This window comes from Megalobrama amblycephala, linkage group LG4 (genome assembly GCF_018812025.1).
Source record: "Megalobrama amblycephala isolate DHTTF-2021 linkage group LG4, ASM1881202v1, whole genome shotgun sequence".
NCBI classification, from domain to species: Eukaryota; Metazoa; Chordata; class Actinopteri; order Cypriniformes; family Xenocyprididae; genus Megalobrama; species Megalobrama amblycephala.
The window spans coordinates 28,494,421-28,515,832 of NC_063047.1; the positions used below are offsets into that span (position 1 = coordinate 28,494,421).

The 21,412-nt window shown below is 34.9% G+C and overlaps 1 protein-coding gene across 1 annotated transcript in view; it reads right to left on the reverse strand.

Moving 5' to 3' along the window:
* The window catches only part of pdlim5a (PDZ and LIM domain 5a), a 61,867-nt gene extending 48,308 nt beyond the window's left edge, over positions 1-13,559 (reverse strand). The window contains exons 1-2 of the mRNA XM_048188691.1: positions 13,417-13,559; positions 12,441-12,608 (exon numbers count right to left, since the gene is read on the reverse strand). Coding sequence (XP_048044648.1) covers positions 12,441-12,539 — 99 coding nt within the window. The 5' untranslated portion in view covers positions 12,540-12,608; positions 13,417-13,559. The remainder of the gene's footprint in view (positions 1-12,440; positions 12,609-13,416) is intronic.
* Positions 13,560-21,412: the final 7,853 nt, after the last annotated feature.

Genomic DNA, 21,412 nt, shown 5'->3' on the forward strand with positions numbered 1-21,412 from the left:
ACTGGTTTGAGTCTAACTGCAGATTTAAAGAGAAAATAATGAATGAAAATTCATGCATTTATCCAGTGACCTGCAGAATTTCAAAACAGCCAGTTGCAGAAATAAAAGTTGTCAAATAAATGTCACAATATGAGCAAGAGTGTCGGCTCCCTCAAAACAATGAGAAATGAGAACTCTGCTCTTAATTGGTGTTTAAATGAATTTGCAATAAATTATTAACATTTCATTTTTGACTTGAAGTGAACTACTATGACATTACCATTCAAATGTTTGGGGTTTGTAAGATTTTAGTCTCTTTTGTTCACCGAGGCTGTATTTATTACATCAAAAATACAGTACTGTAAAGAATTGAAAAATTATTACAATTTAAAATGACTATTTTCTATATTAATATATATTAAAATCTAATTTATTCCCGTGATCAAAGCTGAATTTTCAGCATCATTACTCCAGTCTTCAGTGTCACATGATCCTTCAGAAATCATTCTAATATGCTGATTTGCTGCTCAAGAAACATTTCTTATTATTATCAATGTTGAAAACAGTTGTGCTGCTTCATATTTTTGTGAAAACCATGACGTTTTTTTCAGGGTTCTTTGAATAGAAAGTTCAAAAGAACAGCATTTTTTTTTTTTTTTAATAAATCTTTTGTAACATTATAATGCATGCAATTTTGTTTTTTAACCCCTAGAGGGCCAAAAGTTATAGTGCACCTTTAAAAAAAATTGTACTGCCCCAAACTTTTAAGTGGGAGCGCAGATGCGGAAGCATTAATGAGCTCATGCATGTGACGTACGAGAACCGATGCTATGAAATTTGACAGCTAATTTCAGCTGTCATTTCAGCTAATAGCCACTGAAACTCACACAGCGCAGTCATACACAGGCCTCATTACATTTGGAATATTTCACATAGGTCACATGAAGGCCCTTCTTGACCATTTTCAGAGCTTGCTCACTATATGCTTCCATTGCATGGAAAAAAGCTACAAAAAAGTAAGTCATACAGGTTTGGAACAACACTGATTGGTCAGAGCCTGTGAGCAAACACGCATTTTGGTGAGTATCATATATTTTCGCTGGGCCTGAATCTGGTGTTAAATATTTTTACGACTTGTTTACTCATGTGGTGTGACAGTGGTTTAGTAAGTCAAGATGCCACACCAGTAATTAGAGGGCTGCTGGTTTTAGTGATGGTTACTGCACAAGAGCCAAATGTTTTCTTCAGTGTAAGTGGATTCAAAGACATTTTCTCAAGAGACAATCGACACTTAAAGGATTAGTTCACTTCAGAATTCAGAAAAGAAATTAAGGTTTTTGTGGAAAACATTCCAGGATTTTTCTCCATATAGTGGACTTCACTGGGGTTCAACAGGTTGAAGGTCCAAATTGCAGTTTAAATGCAGCTTCAAAGAGCTCTACACGATCCCAGACGAGGAATAAGGGTCTTATCTAGAGAAACAATCAGTCATTTTCTAAAAAAAATAAAATTATATACATTTTAACTACAAAGGCATTTATATTTAATAAAAACAAAGAAAATTTGTGAAAAGTTGAAATAAAGTGCCTAACAAGTGTTTATAATAAAGTATTTTTTGGGTTGGCAATAGATTTGCTCCTCTCTGATTGGTTGCTGCTAACTGTCCGTTGCCCTAATTAGTTGCCCTGTGTCTCACCAGGTTACCCTTTGACGGCAACATTGCTCAAAATGTTACCCCATGTATCATCACCATAAGTTAAATGCCCTATACAAAAAAAGGTAAAACAACAATGTCGGACGATTTTGAAGTTGGAGGAGAAAATAAGATGGAGTTTTTCACCCTAACGCAGTATTTCCGCCTAAGTCACGCGTGACCTTTCCAACGTGATTACGTAATGTGTGGCGCATCGCACAGCAGTGCAAGACCAGCATTTGTGGTTAAAAAGTAAATAAATTTGTTTGTTTTTTTTAGAAAATGACCGATCGCTTCTCTAGATAAGACCCTTATTCGTTGTCTGGGATCGTGTAGAGCTCTTTGAAGCCGCACTGAAACTGCAATTTTCCATTATATGTCCACTATATGGAGAAAAATCCTGGAATGTTTTCCTCAAAAACCTTAATTTCTTTTCGACTGAAGAAAGAAAGATTAAACATCTTGGATGACATGGGGATGAGCAAATTATCAGGAAATTTTAATTCTGAAGTGAACTAATCCTTTAATGCCAAACTATCCTTGTAAAGAAGAAAGCATAGTTCTGTGTATATGTAATAGCATACGCATGGAACCAGTGTTAATTTTGTTTTACGAATAATTTTCGTCATAATTTTGGTCAACAAGATCTTTTCACGCATTTTAGTCAAAAGACTATGACTAAAACTAAATCAGAATTTGCTGTCAAACTGCATGGAACACAAAGGAGATGTTTAGTACATCTTCAATACAACGAAAGCATGCCGGTATCAGGATGCTAAGCACCAAAAAGGAATACTTTTATTTATAATAAAAGTATTATAAAAGATGTTTTCTTCATGAATGTATTCAATTTCTCCATCACACAATTCCACATATAAACCTGAAAAATAACAGGTGGTGATTTTACACAGCATAACCGTGTTGTCATACCGCATACAGATGGTCTGCCACTCCAGCATCAGTGGTTTTACTGTTTCTGAAGGTGTTGCACGGCTGCTAGGTGAACAGTGAACAGAAGGTCTATTCAACTTCATAAACGTCCCTCAGAGACTCACTGCCCCATGCAGTTAAACTAGATGCGTTCATTAACTTTAATCTAAACACACATAAACTAGCTGTGAATACTCATAAAATGCCTTGCGTGTCTGAGGTATAGCGCGATTGCTGTCGCAATCAATACTACGAGCAGAACGCAGTCTGTATATAGAGACTGGCCAAAACTGCCAAGAAACGTCATTGCTGAGAAAATGTGTGCAGTAATATTCAGATGAAGTGTCTGAGACAGATACCATTTGCTTCATCACGTTATACTGAACAGATCTACGCAAATAATTAAGCCATGTGTTTGAAAAGTCAGACAGAGAGGCATTTCATTCGCATTCGTTTCTGGGTCGTAATGAATGGTTGTGTTTGTTTCTGGCACTGAAACAATATAAAAAATGGGTGATTATTCAATTAAGGGCACTTTTCTGTCCCCTAGGAAGTTTTTAAGAAAAAAATAAACACTAAATCACTTATTCTAGTTTTAATGGAAATTCTTGTTAAAAAAAATATATATTATATATATATATATATATATATATATATATATATATATATATATATATATACAGTAGTCAACATTTGAAGTGGATCAAAATCTTTCATCAAAGTTGTCCTTTGATGAACTTTTTTGATGTTTTTTGATTCTGATTAAAAAATGTAATATACAATTTTTTTCCCAAGAAATTAACAATTTTATTCAGTAAGGATGCATTAAATCAATCAAAAGATTGAGAGTAAAGACATTTATAATGTTAACTTTCTATTTCAAAATGCTGTTATTTTGAACGTTATTAACTATATTAAGCAGCACAACTGTTTTCAACATTGATAATAATAAGAAATGTTTCTGAGAATCAAATCACCATATTAGAATGATTTCTGAAGGATCATGTGACACTGAAGACTGGAGTAATGATGCTGAAAATTCAGCTTTGATCACAGGAATAAATTACATTTTAAAACATATATTCAAATATAAAACAGCCATTTTTAATTGTAAAAATATTTTATGCATTTAAAATTCTTACTGACCACAAACCTTTTAATGGTTTTGATCACAGAATGACCAATCAGAATCAAGTAATCCGTAAGCGCTGCGTAATCAAATAGCATAAATGGCTGAATGAATGGTTGAGTTTGTTTCCAGCCCGTCTCGCGTTCACATGTGGAATCTTACAGCTGGTTTCAAGCAGATTTATTGGTGAGAATAGAAGCACAATCTGCTAACTTGTTCAGGAGAAGCGGTACAGCTTGTACTTAATGGCCACGTCATTAATAATTCAGCAAAATGATTTCTGACATCATATCAGGTTTCATGGAAAGTAAAGACATTTTCAATAAACTGTAATGTTTTCCCATAAGGCCCATTTAAAAGGATACAAAAGATACATGTTCTTTACTGTGTGTATGTTTCTACGGACTTGACTAGTGTGTGAATGAAGTGATAATGTGACTACAGTGTTTCTATAATACAGAACAGACCTGGTGCCAAAATATACCTACATAGCTACATACCACCTGGAAAAAGAAAAATAATGAAACAAATAGAAAGAGAGAGTTGCAGAATCAAAAAAGTAAATCACACTTAAAGGGGAACTATAATGCCCTTTTCACAAGATGTAATATAAGTCTCTGGTGAAGTTTCAGCTCAAAATACCGCACAGATTCAATTCAATTCAATTCACATTTATTTTTGTATAGCGCTTTTCACGATACATATCATTTCAAAGCAGCTTTACAGAGAATGCATGTCAACATTACAATTTAGAAATGTAATGTTGAATGCAACAAAGAATGCAGCTAGCAAATAATGTAATAATTCAGATCATTTATTAAAGCTTGTCAAATTTGCCCCTATTTGGATGAGAGCAAAAACACGTCGTTTTTGTGTGTGTCCCTTTAAATGCAAATGAGCTGCTGCACGGCCCCCTGAGAAATGTTTACTTAATGCATAACTATTTAACTAAACCCTTTAGATTTTAGTCGACTAATTCTACTGTAGATTTAGTTGACTAAAATGTTATGATATTTAGTCGACTAAAACTAGACTAAAACAATTTCTGATGACTAAAATATGATTAAAACTAAATGGCATTTTAGTCAAAAGACTATGACTGAAACTAAATCAAAATTTGCTGTCAAAATTAAGACTGCTCTGGTGGTACCATGGCACAATGTTAGTGTCAGATGATACAGAAGTACAGAAAGAAAGAAAAAGAGAGAAACTGACATTGACACAGAACACACACCCAGCTGTGATCCTGTGTACTGACACTAACCAGCATGTAACGGCAGCTCCAAACCACAGTCTTATAAAGCCTAGTTTAGACCAGATCCCTGTATTAAATCCCACCATAAACCAGAACTTAGAATATTAAATCTCTGTAAAGCTGGCTGAGGTACAGCGAGGTCCAAACCAACCCAATCTCTCTGCCAAACTTCCCACTGCTTTTCACACAAAACAAAAATCCCACTCCCACAACCTCAGACCTGTCCGCATCCAAACCCAACACACTCCCCCCAAACGTTTATTTACAGTCTAAATCTGTCACAGAGCCCGTCCTGTCTGAAATCAGCAGACAAGCAAAAACACTTGAAGAAATACTGCAGCTGCAATCTGCAAATTCTCGCCAGAAGAGCTGCAGCTTAATCCTCACTGAAACACTCGACTGCCTGCGGAGAACCTCTGAGAGAGCAGCTTATTTTATCATCGCATGAACTGGAACATTCTCATTTTATCTTATCATCGACGAAAGGTTTATCACCCACACATATACACTCCTCTGGAGATGATGTCATGAGAATTGGAAGGAAAAACTTGAAGCAGCAGGTCTGTTTTAAGTAGTTACACTACAGTCAAGCCACACCACTGGCTGACAGAAATGACTAAATGGCTTCATTCTGATTGGTCAATCTTGGCATTCTGCTGTCAAATGTAATTGCATAATTATTGCTAAACTGTGTAATATTACAGCTGTGCTGGTTGTATATATCTAGTATCAGTCCTCGCTTTCTTTATTCTCACATGAAACAATTATTTAAACTCAATACATCCCCTCCATTATTTATTTAGTAAGTAGTCACATATTAAAAGGCATAATGGGAACCTGATCACCTTGATGGGATTCATTTTGATAATGACTGCTAGCTATACATTATTACTTATTATTAATCCAAGCAAAACATATAATAATAATAATATTATATATAATGTATATATATAAACATTATACACAAATTATGTATATATAAAATTATATATTAGGGTTACTGCATCAAACTAACTTTTCATAAAATATGATTAATAAATAAAAAATAATAAAAATAAGTAAAATTAAAATTAAAATATTTATTTCACTAAACAAAATACAAGACACAAAATGCCGCAGAGAGATTTCAGGGAACACTATTGAGTGATGATCCAAATAAATCAAAAATCATTTTTTTTACCTGTTTATTGAAATATGATAAACGAAACTTCTGAATTCTATTTGCGAAATAGTATGGAAGCTTGTTTCTGCCACTAAAAAAAGGGGGGGGGGGTAATTGTGACTTTATATCTCACAATTCTGACTATTTTTCTCACAATCGCAAGTTTATCTCACAATTGCGACATAATTGTGAAAAAAAGTTTTCTCAGAATTTTGAAATATAAACTCAATATAAACTCACAATTGTGAGTTATAAAGACAGAATTGTGAGTTATGTAGTCAGAATTGCATGATATAAAGTCAAAATTGCATGATATAAACTCACAATTGTGAGGTATAAAGACAGAATTGTGAGCTATAAAGTCAGAATTGTGAGTTATAAAATCAGAATTATAAGTCAAAGTCAGAATTGTAAGTTATGAAGTCAGAATTGCATGATATAAAGTAAAAGTTGCATGATATAAACTCACAATTGTGAGGTATAAAGACAGAATTGTGAGTTATAAAGAGAATTTTGAGTTATAAAGTCAAAATTATAAGTCAAAGTCAGAATTGTAAGTTATGAAGTCAGAATTGCATGATATAAAGTCAAAATTGCATGATATAAACTCACAATTGTGAGTTATAAAGTCAGAATTGTGAGCTATGAAGTCAGAATTGAATGATATAAAGTAAAAGTTGCATGATATAAAGTAAAAGTTGCATGATATAAACTCACAATTGTGAGTTATAAAGACAGAATTGTGAGTTATAAAGAGAATTTTGAGTTATAAAGTCAGAATTGCGAGTTATAAAATCAGAATTATAAGTCAAAGTCAGAATTGTAAGTTATAACGTCACAATTCGGAGAAAAAAAAAGTCTGAAACTTTATATCTTGCAATTCTGACTTTATAACTCACAATTGCGAGATAAAAAGCCACAATTATACCTTTTTTATTTTTTATTCATTGGCGGAAACAAGCGTCCATAAAATAGAGACATTCTAAGAGCATGTTAATTTTTTCATTGATGGTAAATATAAGGTTAAAACACCTGTGAAAAATCAATATGGAAAATTCCATCATATTAAAGGCAGGGTAGGTAAGAAATTTTGTTCCAAATTTGTTTAAACTTTCTATATATATACATGCATAATTAAAATGTAAGAACTCTGATAAAAAGAGTATAAAAATCGAGTGACTCTAGACCGTTTAATCTGTATTAAACACAGCTCATTATTTCCATCCGGGACGAAACATAGGATTGGCTTAGGCGGCTGTCACTCTCTCGCAACCATGGCAACCACCCTTTTGCCACACATGACCTGCCCACTTGCGCGCGCACGTTTGATTTGGGGAATCCAAGAGGCATGGATCCTAGGAATACCAAAACAATGGCAGAGAAACAGCAAGCTAAATTCACAGTATCGGCCTATGCAGTTAGTGAAGGCAAACCAGGCAAAAAAAGGAAGACAGTAACAGTACAAGAAAAGGCAATGAACAAAAAGTCTTTAGAAATAGTCAAAGAAATAAAACGCGGGTTAATATCGGCGTGGCTTTCCAGCGATGGCGAGAACTGAGGGAACTCAAGGGGCTGAAAAGTGACTCCTTGATGGCTTTATTTCTGCTGGACAGGTAAATCTTTCTTTTTGTATTTTGATCATACGTATTTTTTTGTTTATTTTTTCATGAAGCATGTGTCATTAGCACACGTAGCTGTGTAATATAGCTAACATAACATTACTTAGTGAGCCGTAGTAGAGACGATAAATAATGATAGCTATAGTGTTGAATTGTGCATAATTTTACCCTCTGTCTAACTCTTTTACCATGTTCACCTGTAAGTTTACCTGCACGTTTTTTTTTCGCCTTTGTTTTGTTTTTATATTCTCTACCTATGTTTACTGATGTCTTTATCTTGTCTGCAATGCAGTTGTGAGTTAATATTTGAGTGTATGTTACTCTGTTTATCTGTAGAACAACGTATATGTTATGAATCTTACACGAAATTCATCTTCATCACAGTGTAAATGATGGTAATGGAAAAACGTGTATCATGCAACCTGTTTTTAGCTTTGCCTTATAGATAACTAGCTCGTTAGCGAATCAAAAAATATATATTTTAAACTTTACCAATATCAATATGCTAGCTTGATAGTGAGTACTAAAATACATCTTGTTTGTTTATCTTCATAATTATAAAGTTATTTTTATTACATGTGATTCTGACATGATGTCACTACATGCACTGTGCTCCTTCCTCTCCGCTCGTCTCAGGTAAATAACGCGTCTTCCAGCTCAGTGGTCGGAGTCGCACGTTCATGCGTTTTGGGGGCGTGGCTTTGGAAGGAGCCCAGAAGGGAGGGGGTGGAGTGAATGGAAATAATGAGCTGTCTTTAAAACAGTCGTGAGAGGTCTACAGACACTCGATTTTTATACTTTCTTTTTCAGAGTACTTACATTTTAATTATGTATTGATATATAAATAAAGTTTAAACAAATTTTGAAAAAAAAATTTTTATACATTTTTTTGCCTACCCTGCCTTTAACAGTACAATGTGCTCCATTTTTAATGGATTTTTATTAGGGTTGTCAAAATAATGCGTTAATTTTGATTAATTAATCTGAGAAAAAATAACGCTTTAAAAAAAATAACGCAGATTAATCCATTCTGTATTGACATTTGAACCTGGAGCCGTTCTAGCCACCATTCGACTGTAAAATGAAGGAGGGAGATGACTGCTGCGCTGACGGACAGAACGAGCAGAGCTCCTCCCTCGTGCGCGCGAGCTCTCTCTGTCTTCAAAGTAAGCACCGTCTTTGCACTCTCTCTACCTCACACATAATAATCTAAATCAACTGACACAATGCTAAAAGTTCGTAAGACCGAATCCATGTTTCCCGAGGGGCATTCGGAGAATGTTTTTCCTGAATAACCGCTGGGTGTGAATAGTGCTCAAAAGAACGTCACCTCATCTTCTCTGACAGTCGCCCTGCACGTGCAGCTGACATAAGCCACACTTTCAGTAAACAAAAAGAGAATCCTATCCAGTGGTGAAGTGTTTTCTGTGTTGACAAATCTTTTGCGATGTCCTAATAACAGTCGCGATTCGCACGCAACGCGTCAACGTCCGCTAATGTCCAATTCGCGACCTAATGACTCATTTGAACAGATTCATTTTAATGAATCATGACAACAACTGATCTGTCCACACGGTCTATAATGAATAATTTACTCGAACAACTCTGAAATGAGAACGTAAGTGTGCTTACCCCATTCAGCAAGAGTGGTTAGTAAAATTAGCCTTAATAATCCACAATATTTTCAGGTTATTTAAATGACAATGTGTAGTAAATTAGGCCTACCTATAAAATCAGTTAGTTTGCTACTTTTTAATACTTTTCAGGTTTAGCAAAAAAGCTCTCACTAGCAATCTTCTCTTACAAAGCTATAAAATCACTTTTTTTTTTTTGCAAAGAGGGCAAGAAAGAATTACAGTGAGAGTGACGGGTACTTTATTGTCAGTATCGGGCTTGCAGATCACGTGGGTAATCACTTTTTACTGTTTGTGTGGATGACCATGTCTGTCACCACCGAAGACCATTTTTGACCCAGGAAAAACCCTGCATTGATTAATTTGAATTGAAATATTTAATACTTTCACAGCAAAAATTATGTATGCGATTAATTTAGATTTAGATTTAGATTAATCACAGACTATGTAATTAATTAGATTACAATTTTTAATCGATTGACAGCCCTAATTTGTATATAATATCACACTGGCTGTTGGAAAAACATTGCTAGTTGCTAGAAAGCCAACATTAGTTTTGTAAACAGGTGAGCTACAGTCACACTAATAACAAACGCAGTTAAAATTAAGCTTCACTAATTCTTACTCCCCCAACAATGCTGAAGAGATAAGAGGACTGTAAATCACAGATTAATGAAGTGTCCGGCACACTGGGACAGAACTGAACCTGGGCCAGCTGACGGCTGCGCTCCCAGCTTTTACTGAGGATCTGAAGTTGAAATAACATCTTTTATTGAGTGTGAGTAACGTCTGTAGCGGGATCCGCTCTCGCACAAGTGATAAAATATTTTTCCTGTATATTTGCCCTGTATAAAGCGCTCTAAACCAACCAGCAGCGAGACGAACCACAACATCACAAACTCTGATGTGACGAATCACTCAATCATTAGCAGAAAAAATTAATATGAAATTGCCCAATACATATATTTTGAGTCCAAAATCACATCACATTGCTATGAGCAGAATAACACAGAATAAGATCTGAATTAATAACATTACAGAGAATGAATGAATGAATGAATGAATGAATGAATGAAAAATCAGTGTAAAAATAGCTTGTAAAACACATGACTGCACAAAAATGACACTTAGAGACGGTGAGACGGACAGGGGAGGGCAAAGGGAAAGAAGGAAGAGTCTGGAAAAGGGGAGGGAAAGAAATAGAGAGAGGCAAGGAAAATCAATCAGAAGGTCATTTACATCACTCCTCTGCCAGATGGCATTGTGGGAATAGCTGTCATACATTGGCAGACCAAACGGGTGTGTGACATAAGTGCATCTGAGTGAGTGCATCTGAGTGTGTGTGTGTGTGTGTGTGCGTGCGTGCGTGCGTGCGTGCACGAGCGTGGGTGTGTGTCTGTGTGTGTGCGTCTGTTTGTGTGTGCGTCTGTGTGCATCTGTGTGTACGCATTTGTGTGTGTGTGTTTGTGTGTGTATGTGCCTGTGTGTGTGTCTGTGTGTGCGTCTACGTGTGTCTGTGTGCATCTGTGTGTGTACGCATTTGTGTGCGTGTGTTTGTGTGTGTATGTGCCTGTGTGTGTCTGTGTGTGCGTCTGTTTGTGTGTGTCTACGTGTGTGTCTGCGTGCATCTGTGTGTGTATGCATTTGTGTGAGTGTGTTTGTGTGTGTATGTGCCTGTGTGTGCGTCTGTTTGTGTGTGTGTCTGCGTGCGTCTTTGTGTGTGCACGCGTTTGTGTGCGTGTGTTTGTGTGTGTGTGTATGTGTGTGCGTCTGTGTATGTGCCTGTGTGCGTAAGTGTGCGTGTGCATATGTGTGTGTCTGTGTGCGTATGTATGTGTGTGTGTGTGTGTGTGTGTGTGTGTCTGTGTGCGTATGTATGTGTGTGTGTATGCGTGTGTGTGTGTATGTGTATGTGTGTGCGTGTGTGTGTATGTCTCTGTGTGTCTGTGTCTGAGTGTGTGTGTGTGTGTGTGTATGCATGTGTGTCTGTGTGCGTCTGTGTGTTTGTGTGTGTACGTGTTTATTTGCGTGTGTCGGTGTGTGTGTGTATGTGCCTGTGTGCGTGTGTGTATGTGTGTGTGTATGCGTGTGTGTGTGTGTGTGTGCGTGTGCATGTGTGTCTCTGTGTGTCTGTGTGTGTGTGTCTCTCTGTGTGTGTACTTGTTTTAGCTATACTAGTGAGGACCAAATATACTCACTTATATTGTGAAATACTTTCACAACCCACTAGTGAGGACATTGACTGGTCCTCGCTATTTAAAAAGGCTTATAAATCAACCAAAGTAAGTTTTTATTTAAATCTGTTTTGCACATGTTTCTCTGATGGGTACGTTTAGGAGTAGGGGTTGGGTTAGGTGATAGAAAATATCACTGACCTGATATAAAATCAACAGAAGTCTATGCAATGTCCTTACTAAGATAGCAATACAAACCTGAGAGCGTGTGTGTGAGTCTGTGTGTGTGTGTGTGTCTGTGTGCTTGTGTGAGTGTGTGTGTGTGTGAGAGAGAGTGATACTGTAGATAGAGAGAGTGTGGAAGTCTCATTAGGAAATAAAAAGTATGAACAGGTGGAAAGGAAAGGTTACATAGATCACTTAACAGATACAGATACGTAAGTTTGTCCTGTAGTCAAGAGGAAATGAGATGAGGATAAACCTAAGAGTCTTAATTATATTTTAAAATAAATATGTTCTCTGCTATCAAGTGAATGACATTAGAAAAAAGCACCTATAAATATAGAGGCACTGAAATATGACTTCTCAAAATAAGTGGTCCGCATTAGAAGTACGATTTTGATTTGAAATAAAACTTTTTTTCTGTAAATGACTGGCCTTTTCTAAAAAATATGGTCACGTGATTAACAGTTTTATAACACATCTTACCCCACTCTCACCTATACATAATGGCGAGGTCAAAACAACAAAGAAAATAGACAAAAAGAGAAGGACGAGGGGTGTGAGGGATCATTAAAGGGTACAGATGGTGTCGGGGGTCAGAAGGGGGTGTATCATGTGTGTGTATATGTGTGTTCGTACTCACCCGTGAAATGGAGAGAGGCATGTTGAAGTCTTTCCCCCCCTGCAGTCTGAAGCCCCATGGGGCCGGACCCTGTAACACCACACTGTATTTACCACTCATAGCTGTCTGATATAAAACACACCCTCGGAGGCTGCCAAACACACACTTAGAAACTCCTCACAGAATGCCCTGGAAAGACAGAGAGAGAGGGGCAAAAATAAAGTCAGACAATGTTGATTTAGATCTTTTTACATTTTCTAATTAAAATTTAAGTGGTGTGTCTGTGCGAAACACAAGCCAGGGTATTGCTATGCAGTTGTTAGGTTGTTCAGGGTGGTTTCCCCAAAAACCTGTTTTACTTGAAGGAAAGTTTTAATGCTATGTGTTAGAGCTTTATGAGCAATAGAAATAGTGATGCTTGCCTTATGAAACGCTACTAATGAAGTTGATTAGTAGCAGAAAGCAGTATAAAAGGCATACATATTTTTTAAGAACATAGTGTTATTAAAAAATAAGTTTGGGGTTGGTAAGATTTTTTTAAAAGTCTTTTCAGCTCACCACGGATCAAAAAATAGAGTAAAAACAGTAATACTGTGAAATATTATTACATTTAAAAATAGCTGTTTTCTATTTGAATATTCCTGTGATGCAAAGCTGAATTTTCAGCATCATTACTCCAGTTTTCAGCTGCTTGAGATTTTTTTTTTTTTTTCAAATTAAAAGGTGAAATGAACAGCATTTATTTGAAGTACAACTTTGTGTAACATTATAAATGTCTTTGCTGACAGTTTTGATCAATTTAATGCATCTTTGCTCAAAGAAGCTATTAATTTCTTTAAAAGAAAACAAATTTACTGACTCCAAACTTCTAAACAGTAGTGTCAAATAATTTGTCAAATAATACAATATCAGTAAGTAAAAAAAGTTACCATGCAAAGTGAAATAAATTAATCAGAACACCTGGCAACAACAGCATAATTAATCCAGATACATTTACCTTCAAAAAGCAATACTCGAATCACAAACTCCTCTGCAGCAAATACAGCGAACAATACAGGTCTAAAGGTCCGACACAAAATGATCCACACAGATGGCAGATTGTCATTTTATACCAATCTATCAGAGGGGGTTGGGATGGGGGATGCTAGGCTTACGCGTTGATATTTTGGGAACGGACCCTAGACGTGCTGCCAAACATTAAGGAGGAACCGTCATAAAGCCACTAGGACCCAAAACAAAGGTTCTGAGATTAGACGATCAGGATCAGATGCTGGAATGTTCCACGGGTCAGATGGGCATCCTGTACTCGGCACATTTTAAGAGGGAACGCTTTAGCTTGCCAGTATCTCTATCTACTGCTGCTATTGTCCAATAATTCACCATGGGAAAAGACCGCTGTAAACACTGGAATGGAGATGAGATCCACATGTGATCCATACTGTCATCAAGCATTATTCAGATGGCTCTTCAGAGGCTATCAGACAAATGTCCCACTCATTAAACAAATACACATAATGGACAATTATAGTAACGTTAGTAATGTTTAACCTATGCTGTTTATACTATAGAAAATGATACTAAATAAAGTATAATTTATTTATTCATCAAACCATTCATCTCTGCTAGTCTGACTTTGTTAGTCTATTGATAGATATGTAGATGGATGGATGGTCGGACAGACAAATACATGGGATGGATGGATGGATGGATGGATGGATGGATGGATGGATGGATACACTGTAAACCCAAATAAGGTGGCAAAACTCAAAAAAATTGAGGCAATCGGTTACATCAAACTTTTTAAGTTCAGAAATTCAAAGTTGGAGTAAGCAGAACTGGCAGAAATATTTGAGTAAACTAATTCAAACATTTAACTTAAAAGTATCATGTAATCTCAACGTAAACATTTTTAGTAGTGGAAACTTAGCTAGCTATAACTAGATAATACAGAAAATGCTAACTTGCTAAGATGTTAGCAATAGCATGGTATAACACTTGCTGAATGCAATATAAAACATTTAGGATACTGATCTCAAACCAAGCCGCATGCACCACTTGTCACTAAGATGGTAACTCTCCAAAAACCCACATTAACAGAAACTCTTCTAAATTGGCATAACAATGGTAACACTTTAGTATAGGGAACACATATTCACTATTAACTACGACTTTTCCCTCAATAAAGTCCTAATTTACTGCTAAGTTTGTTGTTAAATTTAGGTATTGGGTAGGATTAAGAATGTAGAATAAAGTCATGGAGAGTAAGGCATTAATATGTGCTTAATAAGTACTAATAAATAGCCAATATTCTAGTAATATGCATGCTAATAATAAGCAAGTAGTTAAAAGACCCTAAAATAAAGTGTTACCCAAAACATTAATAACTACTAAATCTCCCACTTACCATTAATCTTGCACAAAAAAACATTATATAACACTTAATTTTTTTTAGCATTTACTCTCCCTTTCGAGTGACAAGGGCAAAGCATGTTACCCTCATGTCGTTCCACACCTGTAAGACCTTCGTTCATCTTCAAAACACAAAATAAGATATTTTTGATAAAATCCGACGGCTCAGTGAGGCCTCCATTGACAGCAAGATAATTAAAACTTTCAATGCCCAGAAAGCTACTAAAGACATATTTAAAACAGTTAATGTGACAACAGTGGTTCAACCTTAATGTTATGAAGCGACGAGAATACTTTTTGTGCACCAAAAAAACAAAACAACTTTATTCAACAATATCTAGTGATGGGCAATTTCAAAACAATGCTTCATGAAGCTTTACGAATTTATTGTTTCGAATCAGTGGTTCGGAGCGTGTATCAAACTTCCAAAGTCCTGCCCCCCAGTGGTAAACCATTGAAATTTCAAAACACTTAAGACGTTTGCCAGTTTTATACACACTCCGAACCACTGATTCGACGATCTATCTATAAACTATGGCACATTTATTGGCACGCTGCCTGTCACAGCAGTGAGGGTTGAGAGGAAGAGGATGAGAGGAAGAGGATGTGAGTTCAGAGCTAGACAATGGAAAGATGAGTTTTTAATCATATATAAATCATATATCCGCAAAAACACACACACATATCCATGTATGTGAAAGAATGGGGAAAAAATGTTCAGCAACAAAGTCTGAATACTGTGAGAAGCCATTAGGTCTCAGTCCTCAGGAGGTCTGGGGATCACTGACCGTGTGTGTGTGTGTGTGTGTGTGTGTGTGTGTGTGTGTGTTGAGTGAGGGGTTTGTCCGGTATCTGACCCAGATCTAATATCAATAGTTTAAAACTCATCACACTCCATGTGTTCCCCTCTTCTCACACACACACACACACACACACACACACACACACACACACACACACACACACACACGTAGGGTTTCCATGTTTTATGGAGACTTTACAATGATTTTTATACTGTACAAATCATTATTCTATCCCTAAACCTACCCGTCACAGAAAACTTTCTGCATTTTTACATTTTCAAAAAACATCACTTAGTATGTTAGTATGATTTATAAGCTGTTTTCCTCATGGGGACCAAAAATGTCCCCACAAGGACAATGAATTTTTCCCTATAATGTAGGGTTTATCTGAACCACACACACACACACACACACACACACACACACACACCCATTGCTACAGAAGTGCAGCCATACACAATAATGAAATCATATAGTGACATATGATAAATGATATATGCAAACACACACAAAAGAGCATTTGGACGCATGCTGAGTGGCGGCAGTAAGTAGCTTTAGGCTTGAGTGAGAACAGCTGAGACCAAAACGAGAACAATACATGCTGCCTGTGTGTGTGTGTGTGTGTGTGTGTGTGTGTGTGTGTGTGTGTGTGCACTCACAATAGCTATCGGATTAAGTGCCTCTATGGTTTACAGTTTTTTCCACCAACATGCCATTATAGATCCAGTGACTTGGGAGACACAAGGAAAACAGATTGTTGCATTATGTTGTGTTTCATCTGGCCGCTGGTTTTAAATTATATGATACATTAGCATTACAAAGTAATTTAACTACATTAGTGTACCACTACAGTATGCTTGAGACATTTCTAAATAAAAATATCATGCACATAAACACAAACAAACTGTCTGACTATATGTGACTTAACACTAATCTAATTTAATCCCAATCTGTCTGCACTGAATCAAGGCAATTACACCAGTCTAGCAACTAATTCAGTCGTCTGATACCTGCTGACAACTCACACAACACATCCAAACCTGGAAGTCTAACTATGTAGAAAAGCAACAGCAACATTCTTGTCTGGAGCACAAACACTGTATGTAACACTTAAGTTTAATACTCAGGGTTTGAGGTTTGTTCAAATCTCTAAATATGAGCAACAGTAATAGTAATGCTTGACTTATTAAACATTATTAATAACTAAACCCCCAAAAGGCAATAGTTCCTGGAAGAGTGAGCAGATCTTCACAAGGACCAATGTTCTACATGCTAAAAATAAATAATGAAACAGTGTCTGTGCATTTGAGCATCTGCTTGTGTTGCGTGTCTTTGTGAAAGAGTCAGTGATCTCAGTGATGGATGCCTGCAATTTCATTCAAAAAAATAAAAGTCAATGCTTAACTGGCACATTATAAAGCCAAACTGACATTGCAAAGAAGCTAGAAACAGTTCATGCAAAAAGGCAAGGTATAATTTGATTTTTTTGTTAATATTGTACTAAAAAATTAAGAAAATTAAAAAACAACATAATAATGTATGGTTTATACCAATTATATGATTTAATGTAGTCAGATTAATTCAGTCTTAAATAAATTATGTTTTTGTGCTACCACATGAAGCACATTTTTATAACCGCAACATTCAAAAAGATAAGTAACATTTATATGAAAAAACATCTTCAAGAAACCAAGCACTTGACAGAAATGATTCTGTAAAACATCTCCTTTTTATATACATATAGTGAATTGATGAATTTTAAATCTGCTGCATGTCTGATGTGCTCATCCAGAGGGGGTGAAGACAGACACCGCCCCCAGCTTGCATAACATATGACATCCACCCCATCCATATGGGGCCCCCTGAGACATCAATGAGACATTACGGCTCAACGCAACACAACCAAATGTTAATCGCTGTTGATTTGCAGTTTGATTTCAGTTCACTGTTGATTTCATTTTACTCAATTCACTCCATTTGTTGTGGTTACTACTATTGAGCAACTTGTATATATCAACACAAAGATAAAAACCTAACATAATTTACACACAAAAATGCATGCATTCATTCATTTCTACAGTGAATTTCATATAAAACTGTCATAAATTAGCACATTTAGTATAACTAAACATCTTAGTTTTGCTATAACTGTTGGGTAAACAAGTAAACACAAAAAAAAAAACACTGGCATACATTACTAGAAGGCAAATAATGAAAGAACATTTAAACTAAAACATAAAAAGAGAACATGGTTTGGACTAATATATATATATATATATATATATATATATATATATATATATATATATATATATATATATATATATACACACACATGTATGTATAGGGACATGTTCATGAACAAAAAAACTGTATATTTTCACAAATTACGTTTCAAAATTGTCCTACTGTTCACATTTGGCTGAAAAGCCTTTAAATATCCTGTTATACATTTTAAACACAGACATGTTGAGGTAAAATTAGCTTTTTTTCACATTTCAAACACCCGTATTCTTCTCGAATCACTGTCAGTAAACAGCAAGTGCTGCTGTGACAACTTACCCCGTCTAGAGTGGCAACATACTACACTAAAAACTATTTAACTGAAAACACTTTATTCACACAAACAGTTTTAAACTTTCTCCTCTCGTGTGTGATGTGATGAACCTGCACTTACCTGTGTGTGAAGGTCTGTGGTATGAGTCGCGTCGCGTCGCGCGCGTGTGTGCAGTTGCAGCGGCGCTGCGAGGTTCATGTTCCCTCCGCGAGTGACGTCAATAAACATGGGCTGGACCTTTATATGAAACATTACATTAATGTAAAACATTACAAAGACAGACTTTCCTGCAGACCCCATAAAAAACTTTATTTTCTTTATATGGACGCTGCATTGCAAGGCTTATCACATTTTGTTATAGCCAATATATTGTCCATGAAGTTCTGTAATAAAAAAATAAATAAATAAACAAACATAAAACAATTCAGTGTACGTTGCTGAATAACATTTTATACAAAATATTTAATTGATATTGCACTGATGAAAAAATAACTTAAAAACATTTTTTTTTTATTGATTATACTAATTATAAATATAATGTCCTGGCACACATTAAAAATAAAATATTAAAATAAAATAAAATAAAACAAAAACGATTCAAAGTAAAATTATGTAAAAATAAATAAATAAATAATAAAATAATAATTTACAAATTGAACGTATGGTTAAAAATAGAATGTCCTGGCAGTGTAATAAAATAAAATAAAATAAAATAAAATAAAATAAAATAAAAAACAAAATAATAAAATTCAATGTAGTAAGATTTATTAAATAATATTTCTGACTTTAAAAAATCAGATGCAGAAATAATTTTACAGTGTTGTTTTAAAAGCACAGAGCTGTGGCCTCGGATTTAAAAACTAATAAAGAAATAAAAAGCTTGATGTAGAGAAAGCAGGTGTGAGAAAAGGTGTAAGTAATGATTAATGATGACACAGAACAAATCTTACCTTCATAGAGAGATAACAGTCATTACAGCATGAAATATACATAAATCATTCAGGCCCTGTCTGGCCCAGTGTGACAGCTTTTACAAAGACTGTTTTAACAATCTGATATGTTAGCCGAAGGTTGAAAACCCCATATAGACAGTCTAAAAGCATGCACATTGATGTTAATGGGGGCTAAATAGAGTGTAGTGTAAACACAGACCAATGGCAGTGCATAAAGAAGCTATTATTAGCATCTGTACAAAGAATGGGGATCAATAATGTACTCTGGTTCAAACTACCCTCTAATTTTCCTAACAGCTAAATGTAGAAAGAGCAGTGTGAGTGATTAGAGTTTATTTTATGCTCTGGGCTAATGCACTTATAAAGCAACAGAGACGAATGAGGGGACTGTTTAGAAATCAATGTGCTCTAAATAAGGTTCAGTCTCTTTGAAGCACAGTTTAGGGTTGCTGATATTAAGGTACTTGAAAGTGAGACAATAGTTACACTATTTACTTAAAGTTAATCAATTCTGTATTAAAGTTATACTGTGAATCATTTATAAATCATGAATCATTTTACCGGTCAAAATGTGTTTATAAGCTCATGAGAATGATGACAGGCACTGCAGCGTCCTCTGCTGGATGGATAATGAACATGAAGCTCTCTGTCTTCTAGAATATTTGCCAATTTCCATGAATAGGTAAGATCGATACTCTCAAAAATTACGTTATTTTTTTCTTTCAAAAAATTAAATAAATGTTATAATTAAATCTCAATATCTAGAGAGTAGGGTTGTCCAATGGCCAGTGTAATGCCAATATTGTCGCTACACTATATAACATTCATTTTACACTTTGCATTTGTATTAAATTTGGCAAGGGTGTCAATATGGAATGATTTTCTCTGTCATATATACATATATATATATAGACTTTGCCAAAACTAAGACAGGACTCAGTAGAAATATATAAATATATATAGAGAGATATATATATATATATATATATATATATATATATATATATATATATATATATATATATATATACACACACACAGTACAGTCCAAAAGTTTGGAACCACTAAGATTTTTAATGTTTTTAAAAGAAGTTTCGTCTGCTCACCAAGGCTACATTTATTTCATTAAAAATACAGTAAAAAACAGTAATATTGTGAAATATTATTACAATTTAAAATGACTGTCTATTTAAATATATTTGACAAAGTAATTTATTCCTGTGATGCAAAGCTGAATTTTCAGCATCATTACTCCAGTCTTCAGTGTCACATGATCCTTCAGAATTATTATTTTTTATTTTTTTTTCTACTGAGTCCTGTCTTAGTTTTGGCAAAGTCTATATATATGACAGAGAAAATCATTCCATATTGACACCCTTGCCAAATTTAATACAAATGCAAAGTGTAAAATGAATGTTATATAGTGTAATATAACATATATATATATATATATATATATATATATATATATATATATATATATATATATATATATATATACAGGGCTGGGTAGGTTACTTTTAAAATGTATTTCACTACAGATTACAAAATACATGCTTTAAAATGTAATTTGTAACGTATTTCGTTAGATTACCCAAGTTCTGTAACTTAATCTAAATACATACTTTGGAATACTAATAAGTATGTAGCACACAAAAAAGGTAATTACAAGTTTTTCTCACAATTCTGATTTTTTCTCAGAATTGCATGCTATGAAGTTGCAATTGCAAGTTATAAAGTCATAATTCTGAGATATAAACTCGCAATTTCCCAGAAAAGTCAGAATTGCAAGTTTTTAATCACACAATTCTGACTTTATAACTTGCATTTATGAGTTTATATCTTGCAATTCTGAGAAAAAAAGTTCAGAACTGTCAGATGCAAACTTGCAATTGCAAGGAAAAAAAGTCAGAATTGTGAGATTAAAAAGTTGCAATTACCATTTTTTACAGTTACAAGGGACTCACAAACAACTATGGCAAAACATGAAAACAGTCGTGGATTATCAGGTAATGACAAGATATGATTCAAGGGTACATACATTTTTTAATGGGGCAATTTTTATAAATGTAGTCATTTTGTCTTGTGGAATATCATATTTTATGTGAAATAGCTTATTCAGGACAATACTAAATAAAAATAACTTGCAATTCTTATTTGGTTAAAATGATTAAAATGTTGCATATTCTGTGTGGGGAATGAAACTTGAAAAGCTGATGCTTTTTCAGCATTGTCACACTCAGAGAATCACCAATTGCTGTTTACATGAAT